At 39.4% G+C, this 16,168-nt stretch overlaps 1 protein-coding gene across 2 annotated transcripts in view; it reads right to left on the minus strand.

Annotated features, from left to right (window-relative positions):
- Positions 1–16,168, minus strand: part of LOC136874857 (probable cytochrome P450 CYP44) — a 102,642-nt gene that overhangs the window by 63,206 nt on the left and 23,268 nt on the right. For both annotated transcript variants that reach the window (XM_067148539.2, XM_067148540.2), the window contains exons 3-4: positions 13,076–13,304; positions 2,610–2,800 (exon numbers count right to left, since the gene is read on the minus strand). In XM_067148539.2, coding sequence (XP_067004640.1) covers positions 2,610–2,800; positions 13,076–13,304 — 420 coding nt within the window. The remainder of the gene's footprint in view (positions 1–2,609; positions 2,801–13,075; positions 13,305–16,168) is intronic.

The following is a 16,168-nucleotide window of genomic DNA, read 5'->3' on the forward strand; positions in this document are numbered from 1 at the left end:
GCTGGTTCGAGGTCCACTCAGCCTATGTGATTACAATTAAGGAACTATCTGACAGTGAGATGGTGGCCCCAGTCTAGAAAGCCAAGAAATGCGGCCAAGAGGATTTGTCATACCAACCACATGACACCTCGTAATCTGTAGGTCTTGGGGTTGAACAGTAGTCACTTGTTAGGCCATGGCTATTGCGCCATGAGTTTTCCTTGGCTTGTGATACAATTTCCTTGTGGCCACAGCATATCTTAGATGTATTGACAATGCATTGGTTATTTCTATTTTCAGGTTATTGCGAGTGTTGTACCACGTTCCTACGTATTTGAAGTTTTATACTTTGGTAAGTTTCTAGTCTCCTTCTTGCATCAGCCCATTCTGTATGGCTACTCTGAACAGTTCTATCACCACTGTCTCCTCTGCATTTATTGTCAGCCCAAATTTGCTACCCTTCTTAGGCTAGATCTGAAAATCATTTCGACCATTTCCTCTTCCAGCTCTGGCGAGGTTCACATAGACTGGTAAATGTGCTTTCTCACTGAGATTAACAATCTTTCCCTCCTGGATGACTTTCTCCAGGATGATGTTGAACAGTGACAGTGATATGATATCTCCTTGGTGCAGACCTGTGTGAATGTCAAATTCCTAGACAGTTGTCCTTGATATTTGACCTTAGCTCTTGATGTCACTATGCATGCTCTCACCCTGTTGATAAGCTTTCTACACTAGTGTCCAAAAGTTAAGCATAATCACTAAATGAGGCCATACCGCCTGATAGGAATGTCAGACGGATTGCTGAACAAATGGATGCTGTCTCACACACCATATGTCACACAACTTGTCCAAAAAAAAAAAACCAGTGTCAGAAAGGTTCTGAGAGCTAAGATACACCTTTGACAACAACTAACAAAACTTGGCAATGTCTTCCACAACAAAATATGCTGTTAATAGGGTGTATGGTTACCCTTAATGGCCACACATACTTCGCAGCAACGTGGCATGCTCTCTGTCAGATGGTCCAAGAGCTCTTGTGGCAGTTGATCCCATTCCTCCGAAAGGGCAATGCAAAGGTCTTGGAGGGTCCTTGGTGGAGGCTGGCGGGATGCAATTCACCTCCTCAATGCATCCCAGGCATGTTTCAGTGAATATTTGCCCAAATTTGTCCTGATCCCCTTCCTCCCAAGTCTTCCCACCCCAACAATGACCTGCTGAAATTTTGAGGTTTGGAAATACTCAAAGTAGCTAACAAGGGTGCTTCACTCAACATCATTGGAAAACTGTTTCATCTACCTGGAGCAATATGCAAACCCTAATTTTAATCTCAGAAAATCTCAGAAAAATCTAACATCCTATATGATATAATTATTCCTATTTATAATAAACATGGTTCAAATAAAAATCAAAACTCTTACTCTAAGTCTAACCTTCTGCCACTCCCTTGGCATTCTCCAATTTCCCCTCATCTGTCTATCCCGCCGTAACCACCCCTCCCTTCCAACTACTGCCTCGTCCCTCCTCAGTTCCTTCTAATGCACGTCTCCATTTCAACAAGTCAGTGTTGTTTGTGTCTTGGGCATGAACAGTAGTAAGCAGATCAAGCTAACACATGTAGCAACCATACCTTCATCAGTCAGCTTAGTGTTTCATATGTGTTACAAGGCATTAAATTATCCCACTAGCTGAGAAAGTACAGTCTAATGTTAGGTCACAGAGAAAATCAATTCACGATTAGTGCTCTTGGTATGCAATTTCCTAAAGCTTCACCAACAATATTGTTCTGAATTGTACTGACGCATGAAAACTGGGTGCAACATGTGTGCAAAAATGTTGACAAATGCTCACAAAATACAACAAATAACATCAACACAGGCATTTTTGAAATAACTGGCAAGAGAAGGTGATGAATTTCTGTCCTCAAATTGTGACTAGTAAGTAATGAAATATGGATTTTTTATATCAGTGTTGAGTCCAAACAGCAACCATTGCAGTGGCATCATTCTCACTCACTACCACTGAAAAACTTCAAGCAAACATTTGTTCAAAAACACATGGCAAGTGTGTTCTGGGACTGAAAAGGTATGCTTCTGGTGGATTTCATGGAACTAGGTGAACTGGGAAATACACTACTCTCTAAACTTAGATGCACCATACAGAACTAAGGACATGGAATGCCGATGTCAGGATTTGTTCCTTTCCATCACAACACAAGACTACACATTGCTATCTTCACTCTCCAGACAATTCAGAAGTTCAGATGGGAACATTTACATTAGTCTCTGACAGCCGTGACCATTACATCTTCCAGCACCTAAAGAAGTGGCTTGTATATCAATATTCTGAAGAAACTGAGGTACTGAAAATGGCAGTGCAGGACTGTCTAAACTAGGAGGCAGCCAACTATTATCCAGAGGGTATAAAAATGCTTGTTCCCATTATATGAAAAGAGCTTGGAAAAAATGTGACTGCAAGTGTTTGTAGCCACTAATGAATAATTGCTAACTTCCTTTCTTGTTGGCAATGACCACTCAGCCCTTTTTAAATGTACTTCATAGTTGTATAATTTAACCAGAATAATGAAATTTATGTTTTGTATGGTGAACATTGAATTCAGTAGAACTTACATTCCTGAGACCACTTGGATGCTTCAAGGATTAGATCATCAAGCTCTCCTTCAGAATTTCTTTTTATTTCAATCTGTTGAACAAAATCTGATGCCACTTCTTGTATAAATGGTAGATAATAATAAACTTCTTTGGGACGGAGCATCATTTGTCGGACAGCACTTCTTAATCGGTACCAATCTTCACCATTCCTGAATAAGAGGAAAGTTAAATCAGTAAATGTAAAAAATATATGTTTATGATAACTATAAATAATAAAAGGGGAAAGATACAGATTTTTAAAAAGGGGCCAAGATACTTACATACTTAAGTCTCTGTTGGGTAGTTTGGCGGTTGAAGAGTGGGTTGTGAGTCTCATTATGATAGCCGTATTGGAGTAAAATTTGTTTGAAACTTTTACATTCTGAACAGTGGGTATCATGGATTATTTTCTTGCAATTTCTTCTCAAATGCTGCAGCTACTTTTCTTTGGATGTAAGGTGGATAAATTCTAATCAGAAGGTAGATCTTCTCAAGTGATATTGGTTAGAGACATCTGAATATAATTATTCTTGAAGTCTCATTCAGTTCTATGTCCACATCCTTGACAGGAGATGATAAAAGCCAAACAGGTGGTCCATATTGAGCACCTGAGAAGCATACTCCAAGAGCTTAAGTTCTGAGTGGGTTTCAGGGAACACCTCATGTGGCTGGTAAGAAGCTCTGGCTTGACTGCAACTGAGCTCATCTGGTGCGTGATGGAGAAATATGTCCATCAGCAAGCTGATACATATTAGCACCTGCATTCTCAGATTGTAAATGCTAGCAAGAGTGGATCCACAGGAGTTTGTTGAAGAGGAGGATAGTAGTAAATAGAGTGAGAGGGTAAAATTGCTGTTAACAGTTTGTCTGGTGCAATAACAGCCCTGTGAAGTCATCTAATGGACTCTTCTGATCAGTAAAAAAGAGTGACAAATTAATCACTTCTTCATTTTCATTGTACATTCTCACATTTCTATGCGGTTAGTAGAGCAGCAAAGTTCGATTTGGGACCTGGCCAGGTGCTCTCCCTGTCCCAATATGCTGATTCAAGTGAAAATCCTACCTGGGACACTTGGGTTCGGTTTCAAATGGCTGGACTACTGTGCCATCACAACCCCACTGACAAATCATACATCTACAACTTGAAAATTGCAGTCTGTTTCCAACAAGACACAGGTGCTTATAAGAATCATTTAATTAATAAAGGTTTATATTCATCATTGGCATATCCATGTTGAAGTTAAGCAACACTGGATATTGTAGCCACTTCAAAATGCTCAAGGGAGAAGAAATATTGGTTAGGGTTAGGAGTGGAAAGGAATTGGCCATTCTATCACAAATAAACTCCAGATAAGAGCTGTGATTTAGTTGAGCCTGTATTTTTTTTCTTTAAAAGTTGCTTTACGTCACACTGATTCAGGTAGGTCTTATAGCGATGATGGGATTGGAAAGGGCTAGGAGTGGGAAAGAAGTGGCTGTGGCCTCAACTTTGCCTAGTATGAAAATAGGAAACCACAGAAAACCATATTCAGGGCTGCCAACAGTGGAGTTTGAACCCACCATCTCCCGAATGTAAGCTCACAGCTGCACACCCCTAACCGCACGGCCAACTCACTCGTTTGAGCACACTGTAGTGGGAAAGAATACACATCAATACTCCAGACTACCTTCAAAATATTCTGAGTATAGGGGGCCTACTTGCTCAAGAGATTAGTTTCATAAAAAATAAAATGTTTTCAAAAATATTCAAAATTCTCATTGAGGCAACAGGGCTGCAGAGTGTAAGATCTTCAAAGGTGTTCAATTGCATTCTCACAGTCAAATTGTACATACAAAGGGATCATTTTGTTAGAAGTCTAGTTGAAAATCTGAAGCCTTGATAATGTTAGTCAGGCCTCCTGCATAAGCAGAAACGTATCAGGAAGAAGAAGAAAAGAGTCAGGACTCTTGTCTAAGTTCAGTAGCCAAGACTAATCATAAATAGGGTTAGCAGCCAAGAATAATCACAAATGGAAAATTTTATTTGAAAATATGTAGTTAATAAATATATAATGTCCAGCAGAAACCAGCAAAACATATGGTAATAGCGATGTAAGTAATTGCAATCTTCCAACTACCAAAGAGTCAAAAATACATTAATTCTTTTAGGGAATTCATTGGCACAAACAAAAAAAAAAAAAGATAACTAGAGATACTACCACATTCATTGGCAAATTTTTCTGATACCTGATCATGAAGCAATGCTCTGCTTCATTACAAGTTAATTAGTTTGATAACAAGTTTCTGCCTTTGATCATATTGCATCTCATTTAAAATTCTGAGAAGGAGTGGAACTTTGAGTGTAAATGAATATGAGTTTCAATGTGAGCAGTTATACTGGAGGAGTGGGAAGCCCTGCCATAGGACGTCATCTGGTGATTAGTTTGAAGTATGCCACAGTGATACAAACTGTCAACCAAGCTTGAGGAGGCAACACACGCTACTGGTGTGGCATAGTGCTTGTATAATCTGTGTAGGTTGAAATTTCATTGATTAACCTTTGGTATAGAAACATTTCCATTGAGCATTACATTTTTGTTTGTGTTATGATTGTTTTTTATTTTCTTAAAATATGATAAACTTAAGTTTCAGTACATTTTGAGAACCATGATTAATGATAATTATGAATAAAGTGTTTACTAATTCCGCCATTGTCCGGTCCCAAGTCCGGACTGAGAAAGGAGGGCGGTTTGCTGGTCTGGCACCCAGCTGTAAAACTGCCAACGCCGAGTGTTGGGCGGCAGGAAATAACCTGACTCCCTAAGGGGGCCAACGGCTTTGGGCGAATGAGCCCCTTTAGGTGGGCTTATGGTCCCCACAGTAGAGGAAATTTCACTGGAATCCATTATGCAGTGTCTGTTCTCCAGGTTAGGGGTGGCTGTACAAGGCATCTGTACTCCAGAGAAGCGGCCTCATTATCACCTCACTGGATCACATCCAGAGTTGTAACTCAGGACCTAGTCCCACATGGGTGACACCTTCACAGTCAACCATGGAAGGTCTTTTAAGGAATACTCCACCAGCTGAACAAAGAGTTCAGAGACGGCAGCATTCAGATACAGTGGGCTGCCACTTTAAAGATACCGTGAAGTCAGGGGCATGGAAATACTCCAGTACCACATATATGAATGAGAAAAAATCAAGACTCAAACCAAAGCAGATAACCTACTTCTCCACACACAATACAAACTCACTCATGCAAACTGGTAAACTAAAAATGGACATAATGGACCAACACAAAATTCTTATCATGGGATTAGAAGGAAATGAGAAACCCTGACCAGGATGCCTTAGAATCAGAAGGGTACAGATTTTATAAAGGTATACCTGGGAAAAGGGTGATGAAGAATGTCCCACAATTTGGAACAGGATTTTTGGTCAGCCTTAAAATAATAAACTCAATTCAAGTTTTCAGTCTCCATGACTCTCAACACTCACCTTCAAGGCATCTTATAAAATCTATACTATAACAAATGCCCATGCTCTGACTAATGATAAAAACAACTCGTCAAAAGATCATGAAGAAAGAGAAGAATTTTGAAACCTATTGGACCAGACCATAGATAACATCCCCAAACACCATGTACAATGATTAATAGGTGGCTTTAACGCTCAACTAGGCAGAGAAAGAAAATACCGTGACATCATCAGAAAATGGCCAGCACACAAGAAAATAAATAAAAATGGAGAGAGACTAGTTGATCTGTGTAGAAACCATAACTTTTTCTCAAAATCTACATGTTTTAAGAGAAAATCTCAAAAACTCAAAACATGGAAACACCCTGTGTTGATATATCTTCATTTCTGCTCGTTACACTGGTTTAGGTAATCAAATTATACCACTGAAACACCAACTTCCTCACACACATCCACTTATTACGAGCTGTTGACTACAACAGACTTCCACCATTGCCTACGCTATAATACAAGGCCTTGAAATGCACTCAAGGAAACAGGTGGCATCCTAGTTCACCATTCATCCGCTAGGATCGCGTTCTTGCCCCCTTGTATTCGCATGGCCGTGTATGACATTAAGTAAATTATATCCTAAATAAAAAGAACTGAATGTTTTTGCGAGTATTGACAGTATTTACAGAGCGGTGCTTCATTGACTTGGATATTTCACTGAAGTTTCAAAACCTTCCTTTTGAGGGGCTCCTTATCAAGTTTCAAAACTTTCTCTCTTTTACTTGAGTGGCTCGAAGCAATATTGTCTAATAGAGGTCTCAGAAATGTTCATAGTAGAAAAAGAGGTGACTTGTCGTCTTTACACTTTCTACACTTAATTTAACTGATGAACATGTCTTTCGAAAAGAAAAAAAAAAGTACACCTTTTTGTAACTCTCTTCGATGCAAGTACTGCGCAGTGGAGGTGTCAAATTTCGTCGCTCACTGCAGAAGTGCCACACACAATGATTTTTGGTATCTGAGGGTCCTCGATCTTGAAAACGAATAAGACACAAAGTTGTACTTTGAGTAGCTGGAGAAGAGATATGTTCTAAACAGCTACATGTCTTAGGTAGCTGAAGAAGAGTTCGATGCCATTGCTTGTTAGGTTCCTTGTCAATGCATAATGCAAATGTATACTTATGGGGTATTTTACACAGGCCACGGTGGATGGGGTAGTCAAGATTTATGCCTGATACATTTCCCTCATTAATCTTATTTTTACTTTCTCTGAATGCATTTGAATTTTCTTAATATATGACAGGAAATCATTAATTAACCAACTGAGGCGTTCATCTTCGGTACTAAAAGATGCCCGTTTGTTCTCATTCCTGGAATATGTCCCATATGAGGTGTTGCAGATATCATGCGCATCAAACAATTTCATAAAATGCTCCATAAAACAAATGGTTTATTTTAAACTGGTCCGCCTCTGTGGTGTAGTGGTTAGTGTGATTAGCTGCCAACCCCGAAGGCCGGGTTCGATTTCTGGCTCTGCCACGAAATTTGAAAAGTGGTATGAGGGCTGGCATTTTCCTCGGGAGGTCAACTGAGTAGAGGTGGGTTCAATTCCCACCTCAGCCATCCTGGAAGTGGTTTTCCGTGGTTTCCCCCTTCTCCTCCAGGAAAATTCCGGGATGGTACCTAACTTAAGGCCACGGCCGCTTCCTTCCCTTTTCCTTGTCTATCCCTTCCAATCTTCCCATCCCCCCACCAAGGCCCCTGTTCAGCATAGCAGGTAAGGCCACCTGGGCGAGGTACTGGCCCTCCTCCCTAGCTGTGTCCCCCGACCCAATTGTTCATGCTCCAGGACACTGTCCTTGAGGCGGTAGAGGTGGGATCCCTCGCTGAGTCCGAGGAAAATTGATTAAGGCTTAACCGATTAAGATAGAAGAAGATAGAAGATTATTTTAAACTGTATTTAATGCTCTCGGGACAAACCATCTCCGTACTTTTCAAACCAGAGATTGTTTTAGGGGAAAATACAATATTTTTAGCTCTTGCTACATTCATTTTCTCCAAATTTGTTGGGCAAATTATTTTTCTGGTTGGTTTCCTAATTTAAGATTTCTGTGTTTGAAGAGGCCTCTCAAATGATCGCCGGTCATGGTAGCATTGTTTACAAAAAAGTCCAGTGACAAATTTTGGGATCACCCATTTCTTATCATGTAACTCGGATCAAATTTGTTGCGGTGAAGGAGATGTGTGGAGGAGGTGAGAGGGTGGGCGGCCGTGGCCTATACTACGAACTGTCCCGGCATTCGCCTTAGTGCAGGAGAATGGAAAACCACGGAAAACCACTCTCAGGACAGCCGACAGGTGGGACCAGGCATGTAGTTCAGCACTGTGCCCCAGACTCATCTCCCGAATGCAGATTACAATTTATTAAATTTATTAAATTTATTATGAAATTTATCTACTTAATCCTGAATGCAGAGGCGTAGAGCCACGGTAGAGTTGTGGCCAACTTTGCTCTGCTCGGTTGGCCGGTCAGAGTACAGAGCATATGGGACAGCAACCCACTCTGCATCTACTGACCATACATTTACAACCAACTCAGTTAATTAATACCTTTAAAGGTGAGAACCTTTTAACAGGGGGCAAGAAAGCGATCCTAGCGGTCCGGCATTGAACTTCAGTGTGACCACTTCGATAGCGTTTTGCGGGCTCTATTTCCAGGCCTTGTATTATAACGTACGCAACGCTTTCACACACACCAGGCAATTCAAATGTTCAAAGAATAAAACAAACAAAGATAAACCACTTAATTATCTAAGTTACCGACACATAACCTCAATGTTGTATTCCTTAAAATATATACAGGATATGATACATGACATTTCATTTTTATGAGAAAACCACAAAATTCCAACACCCTGGCTACACTAAAGGAGAATGGCAACTGGATCACATCTGCATGAGCGAATACACCACAAAGAGATCTATAACATCAAAGTCCTCCGAGGAATAGACACAGGTTCAGATCACTATGAAGTTAGAATTAAAATTAAACTCACTCTCCAGAGGAGACAACAAGAGCTAGCCCCTAAAACTAAAAGAAAAATAGATCCTATCCAGATAATCAACAAGGAAAATTACCAAAAAGCAAGTGAAAAAATAAAAATCACAGATTAAATTTTGAAGACTTACTACACAACCTTAAACAAATTGCAGAAGACCTGGCTCTAATTAAACTATGTAAAAAACACCAATGGTGGAACAGTGAATGTGATGAAACAGTGGAGAAAAGACATCAGGCATGGGTATTACATCAGTCCAAAAATCAGAAATATCCTATCAGATTCTAGTAAAAGAGAGAAAAGAAACTACCCAAGTCTTAAGAAGAATAAGAAGACAGCATCATAAGGACACACTGCAATTAAATGAAGAAGAATTCAATAAAACTCAATCACGGGACTACTACAAAACCTTCAGAAAACAGCTCCAAAAATATGAACCCCCGACCCTACTGATGAAGGATAAAAATAGTAAGCTGGCTCATAACAATAAAGACAATGCAGAAATTGTGGCTAAATATTTCAACAAGCTTCTAAATTTTGAGGAACCTACAGGACTCCTTCATTTGGACACCAACACCCCAATAAAAACACCGCCAGAGAACATCAATCCCCGCACAACAAAGGAAGTCTACCAAGCACTGAATAAATTAAAAAACTACAAAGTGCCAGGAGAAGATCAGACCTTTGCGGAAATCTGGAAATATGCAGGAAGATCAGCAAAAGTTGCCCTCCATCAACAACTTGTCTGGGAGACAATCATTGCTTCACGTCTGTAGGTATAACCTTAAAATACCCTTCACGTGTATCTCGGGTGGTGCTAAGTAAGCAACGGCACTTGGCTGCTGGACCTTAAGCTCTGCTTTATGGGTATCTCAGGAAACAGAGGATACACTACACTTCAACCTAGATCTTGGTACATAATTTTAATCTAAACAGTCTTCTCACAACCAAACAACAACATCGGTAAAAACATCAGCCCCTCTTTGAATATACTCCAATTAAATATTGAGGGTATAAGCCAATCTAAATGTGACTACCTTTTAAAAGTGCTAAACAACAATCATGTAGATGTGGTGTTACTACAAGAAATGCATTGTGAAGACGAAACCCAACTTCACTCCAGACGTAAATCACCAGGATTCAACCTTGCTATGGCTAACTTCCACAAAACCTATGACACCACTACGTGCATACGAAATAATATTGACCAAGTTGAATTCCTAGACACTCAGCAGATTCCACCAAAACTTGACAACTATGAGCGATTTGTTGGTTTAATGTGCTCTGTAGCAAAGAAACACACTCCCAGAAGATTTAGGAAAGAACATATCCCTAGGTGAAACAGATGGTGTGATGAGCTATATGAGGAATACTAACAAAGTAACAGAACAGAAGTTGCGACAAACAGTTGTACTGCTTAGATTCTGCCAGAAAAGAAAAATGAAATTCAGTGACATCCAGCATGAATTTCCAACACTCGAGTAGAAAAGCATGGGCTCTTCTGCGAAAACTCGGAAGTAGCACTCCAAGATATGTTAATAAGAGCTCAAATGTATCTCCAGCAGATGTAGCCAATAGAATTGTCAGTCTTTCCAAGAGACCTCCTCATGTCAACAAAGTTGAAACTCAGAAACTTAAGAAGGAACTAAGAAACAAACTATTCCTGACTGAACCAACCACACAATTTTTTGGGAGACTTCAGTGTTGCAGAGATTTCAGCAGTTCTGAAAGAAATAAAAACAGGTAAAGCAGCTGGATTAGATGGAATATATCCAGAGTTCCTGAAACACTATGGTCCTAGAACTCTGGACCGGTTAGTTAAATTCTGTAATGACATCTTACAGAACGGTAGGCTCCCATCCCTGCTCAAGAGAACAAAAATAGTTGCCATCCTGAAGCCTGGGAAAAGTGGAAACAGTCCAGAAGATTATCGACCCATCACACTCTTAAGCATATGCTACAAGCTAATAGAGAGAATGGTCTACAACAGAATATCCGCCACAGCCTTCCAACTCATACCAGCTGAACAAGCTGGATTCCGATGGAACAGAAGCTACTGTGACCAAGTACTGGCACTCACCAACCACACTGAGAATGGATTTCAGGAGAAGAAGAAAACCATCGCAGTGTTTCTGGACCTAACATTGGCTTATGACACGGTGTTGCGACAAGGAATGGTACTGAAATTCTTAAATATTATTCCTTGTAAAACCCTCGCAACACTTATCAACAACATGTTATGCAACAGAGTATTTGAAGTACATCTAAATGGCAATGTAAGCAAGCCACATGTACTAAATGATGGTCTACCACAAGGATCAGTTCTCACTCCACTACTCTTTAGCACCTACACTGCAGATCTTCCAGCAATTGTCTCTCGGAAGTTCATATATGCAAATGACACAGCTCTGACTGCCCAGTCCAATGATTTTAAAACAGCAGAAACTGCACTCACCAAGGATCTCCACAACTTGAACAAATATTTCAACACCTGGAGACTTAAACCTAACCTGAACAAAACTGAAGTGAGCTGCTTTCATCTAGACAGTTGATGAGCCAATTGTGTACCCCAAGTGGAATTCAAAGGCCAGCAACTAAAATATAATCCTTGCCCAAAATATCTGGGCGCCACAATAGACCGGACACTGTCGTATAAGCAACACCTCTTAAATACCACTGCAAAGCTAAGAACGAGGAATGACATCTTGCACAAGCTCAGAGGAACTGGCTGGAGAGCAAACGCAATAGTTCTGCGAACATCAGCCCTTGCCCTGAATAAACAATCAAAGACTGACAGACTTCAGAAAATTAAAAGGAGGATTGGAAGAACCTGCATCAACAAAAAATACCACAAACATGGACAGTGATGGATAATACCTAACAAAGTTGTGTACGAAGAGCCGGAACCCGTTACAGATACTATGCATAAGAGGAGACTGGGATTCTTTGGACATATCATGAGGATGCAGGATTTGAGACTTATGAAACAACTAGTACAGCACAATCTAATCTCAAAAAATACCACAACAGGATGTAAATGGATCAGAGAAGTAAGAGAGGATCTGAAATAAATAGACCTTACAACAGAAGACACCACAAATAAGATAATATTGAATACAAGAATACCAACCTCCGCTTTACCCTTACTTGAAACAAACCAACAACATGTACATTTTCAACCAAGGAAAGGGTATGAAGATTGGAGCATCTGAAGAAGTACTGGGAGGACCGCAAAGCCCAAATAATCCCTTCAAAGAGACTTGAACGATGGACTGTCTAAAGTGATCCTATACGGTCATAAAACAACAAGAAGAAGAAGAAGATGTTTATTTTTTTACAAGCCAGAAAATATTAAGTTCCAATGAAATTTGACAAAATATCTTGCTGTGAGAACAGAGTCACTGCCTCGTGTCCAGATGAATTTGCTAGTGAGCGTACAATTTATTCAGACAGTTCCTGCTTCTACATCAGAATGCAAGAGATTTTCCAGCATACTGACAAGGAATAGGAACTGTCTTCAGACTGAAAAAACCTTCTTGTGTTTAGACCACCTTTAACTACTTTTGATCCAGCTGTTTATGTTGATTTGAAGAGGAGGAGAACAACAGATGAAATTACATACAGAAATGTGAAATATGAGTGACCGTACAAACGAGGATACATGGAAGATCTTGAAGTAGGGTGAGAACCCCCAAACATTTTATCGCAACTGCAGCACTGGCTAAGAGTATCTGATCTGTGGTGCCCTGGCCTAGCTGGGGAGCACTGACCATACTGCCAATATCCATTAGCAGTATGTTTATATTATACTACTCATGAGTTATAATAACTTGGAAAGGACAGCCAAATATTTAAATACAGAAATATTTGGTGTATCACGAATTTTCAAAAAGAATTCTAAGTGTACATTTTTCCAATGTGTAGATATAATGGCCTTACGTGTTTCCTAAACCTAAGGAGAGACCATTTTCTGTTCTGTAGAGAGCTGTTGTTTCTTGAAGTGGTGCAATTCGAGGGCTGGGTCCTTCATGCTTATAGATTGTCTTTATGTCCTCAGGATCAAATACAATCACCTGTGTTCTTCTTCCCAAAAAATGTTTCACCAGTGGTCCATACTTTTTGTGAAGTTCTTCTAACACTTTGTGATACTTCTGACTGTTGTAAAACCCTGAAAATGGAAATTATCAACATCATCATAAACAATAACAAACAATTATGGAAATATAAATGAATCCTTAACACACAATAAGCAGTTTAACAAGCTGTTATATAAGAACATAATACTATATATTTTGGACTGCTTCAAATAATAATAATAACTTTCTTCCTTTTCTTCCTCCAGTTTTCCCACACCTTAGTGGGGTTGCAGGTGTGAACTGTGTTGCACATATGGACTTGGCCCAGATTTATGGCTGGATGCCCTTCCTGATGCCAACCCTATGCAAAGGGATGTGTTCACTATTCTGTGTTTTCCATGGTGGTTTGTAGTGTAATGTGTTGAGAGAATACTGAGACAAACACAAACACCCAGTCCCAGGGTCAGAGGAATTAACCGTATGTGATTAAAATCCCCAACGCCACTGGGAATCGAACCTGGGACCCTCTTAACAGGAGACCTAGACACTGACCATTCAGCCAAGGAACTGGATAATAATAATAATAATAATAAGAAGAAGAAGAAGAAGAAGAAGAAGAAGAAGAAGAAGAATAAGAAGCAACAGCAACAACGACGACGACGACAACAACAACAACAACAACAACTAGAGGACCCATCCTTCTCAACTGTGTTCAATATAAATAGGTCAGATGACTTGTCTTGATATGCCTGTCGTAGTCGTATTGTTTTGCCTGCCCATTTAAATGATTTTATGAACGTTAATTAATGGGCCTCTCCTCTTCTGGTTTGAATCGTATCTTATCGCCTGCAGATCGTTAAAACAAGGAATCATCTTTCTGCGCCTATTATTGTTACCAGAGTAGTTCCTCAAGGGTCTCACCTTGTGCCATTACCTTTTACGCTCTACATAAATGACATTAAAAATATACTTAAGAATTCTGAATTACTTTTGTTTGCTGACGATGCAAAAAAATTTATGCAAATTAATTGTCCACTTGATTGTTTAAAACTTAAAGATTTACATCATCCAGAAAAGTACTGTATTCAAAACGGGTTGAAGCTTAATCATGAAAAATGTAAAATAATATTGTATTTTAAAAACGAACAAAATATCATTTCAGTACAAATTTAGTAATAACAACATTCTAACTCCTGTTAACGACTTTGGTGTTTTATTCAGTTATAACCAATCATTTAATGAACATACTGAAAATATTTGTAAGAAATCATTACAAGGATTGGGTTGCATTACTAGATGTTCCAGAGAATTTTCAAACTTAGATTACTATCGATTGCTGTATGTATCTATGGTACGCCCTATACTAGAATACTGTACACCTGTATGGAACCCTTCTCATCAGACCTCTATCCATAAATTAGATTCAGTACAACATAAATATCTTCATTTATATTCATTTAGAGCAGGATTCTCATTTGAAAATATTGATTATACAGCCCTACAACAGTCTTTAAATCTGCATAGTCTGTCACAACGCCTTGAATTACTGGATACATTTTTCATTTTTAAATTGTTTCACTCCTTGATGAATTGTCCACTACTCCTTGAAAAAATTAACCTACATGAACCTGACAGACAGACGAGTTTTAAGAATACATTGTCTAGAAATTGTCATAGAACTAACTATGCATTCAATGGGCCAATTGAACAAATGTCAAGATCTCTAAACAAAGAGGATATTGATATATTTAACTGCTCATTGACAAAATTTAGAGATAACTTACATTACATTACATTACATCTTTATTACCCCACCATGGTTACAAACCATCGGTATAAGGAAATAAAGAAAACATATTACATGTTTAGACTAACTGCTTCACTGCAACTAAAACTACAACTAATTTATTAACTGCTTAACTACAACTAAATCTACAACTAATTTAGTCTAAAAATACTAAGCAGACCCCTACACGGGCAGATGACCAGTCCACATGCTAGGGCCCACCCTACCGCCCGCTAATCTTACAACTAACTTGGTGGCCCCCCACACGGGCGGAATACCAGACACCATGTGAGGCACTACCCCTAACTAAATCTACTACTAATCTAAAAGAACTGGCTGGTTGTGGTATCCCCGTGGTAAAGAAAACTGCCCGTCCTGCCCGTGACACCACTCCCAGCCATGCCTCATGGGTCAGATGTCTTTCCCCACCAGTATCTAGCTGACAATGTGTTTTTCTCCCATTCTTTGCGTGGCTGATCACATGAGGTGGAAGCCAATCCATCATGTGACCCATCACATTCTTATCTACTGACCAGCTTGTTTTTATACGAGTCGCCTTTCTTTCACATTGTCACCACCCACCCTTGCTCCTCCTGATTCCCCACGTGCGGACATGCTTAATCTTTTTAACCTTGGGGTAGGTCTGTCCCACCCCACCCTTTCACTTCTTATACCTCCCGCACCCCCTCCCGTATCTTTCAGTCTGCTCTTACTCACATCATACACTTCTTCTAGCTTATTTACATCTTGAGAAATCACATAATCTCCAGAAATGACTATTACTTTCCTGTGCGTACTTGTAATACAACCTGTGTATATATCTGTGCATCTTTATCTATTTATACTCTACTGAACTTTCTTTTTAGTATGTTTTGTTTTGTTTATTTTTCTCGATTGTTGTGTAAAATGGTATCACTGTTAATAAAGTAATATTATTCAATAAGAAGCATGTTATGGTATGGCACAGTTCGTAGTCAGAATTTATCCATTCTGGCGTCATCATACCATCTGTTTGGTAAAAATCTATCCATATATTCGCTTTTTTATCCTGCAGTTCTTGATGTAAAGCTTGGTATTGTGTCATAGAAGGCAATGTTATTCTTAATTGCAGTTCTTCTACAAGTAAACTAACTGAACTTAAAATTTCTTCATGTTTAGCTGACTATGACT

The sequence above is a fragment of the Anabrus simplex genome, chromosome 5 (genome assembly GCF_040414725.1).
Source record: "Anabrus simplex isolate iqAnaSimp1 chromosome 5, ASM4041472v1, whole genome shotgun sequence".
Classification (NCBI taxonomy): Eukaryota; Metazoa; Arthropoda; class Insecta; order Orthoptera; family Tettigoniidae; genus Anabrus; species Anabrus simplex.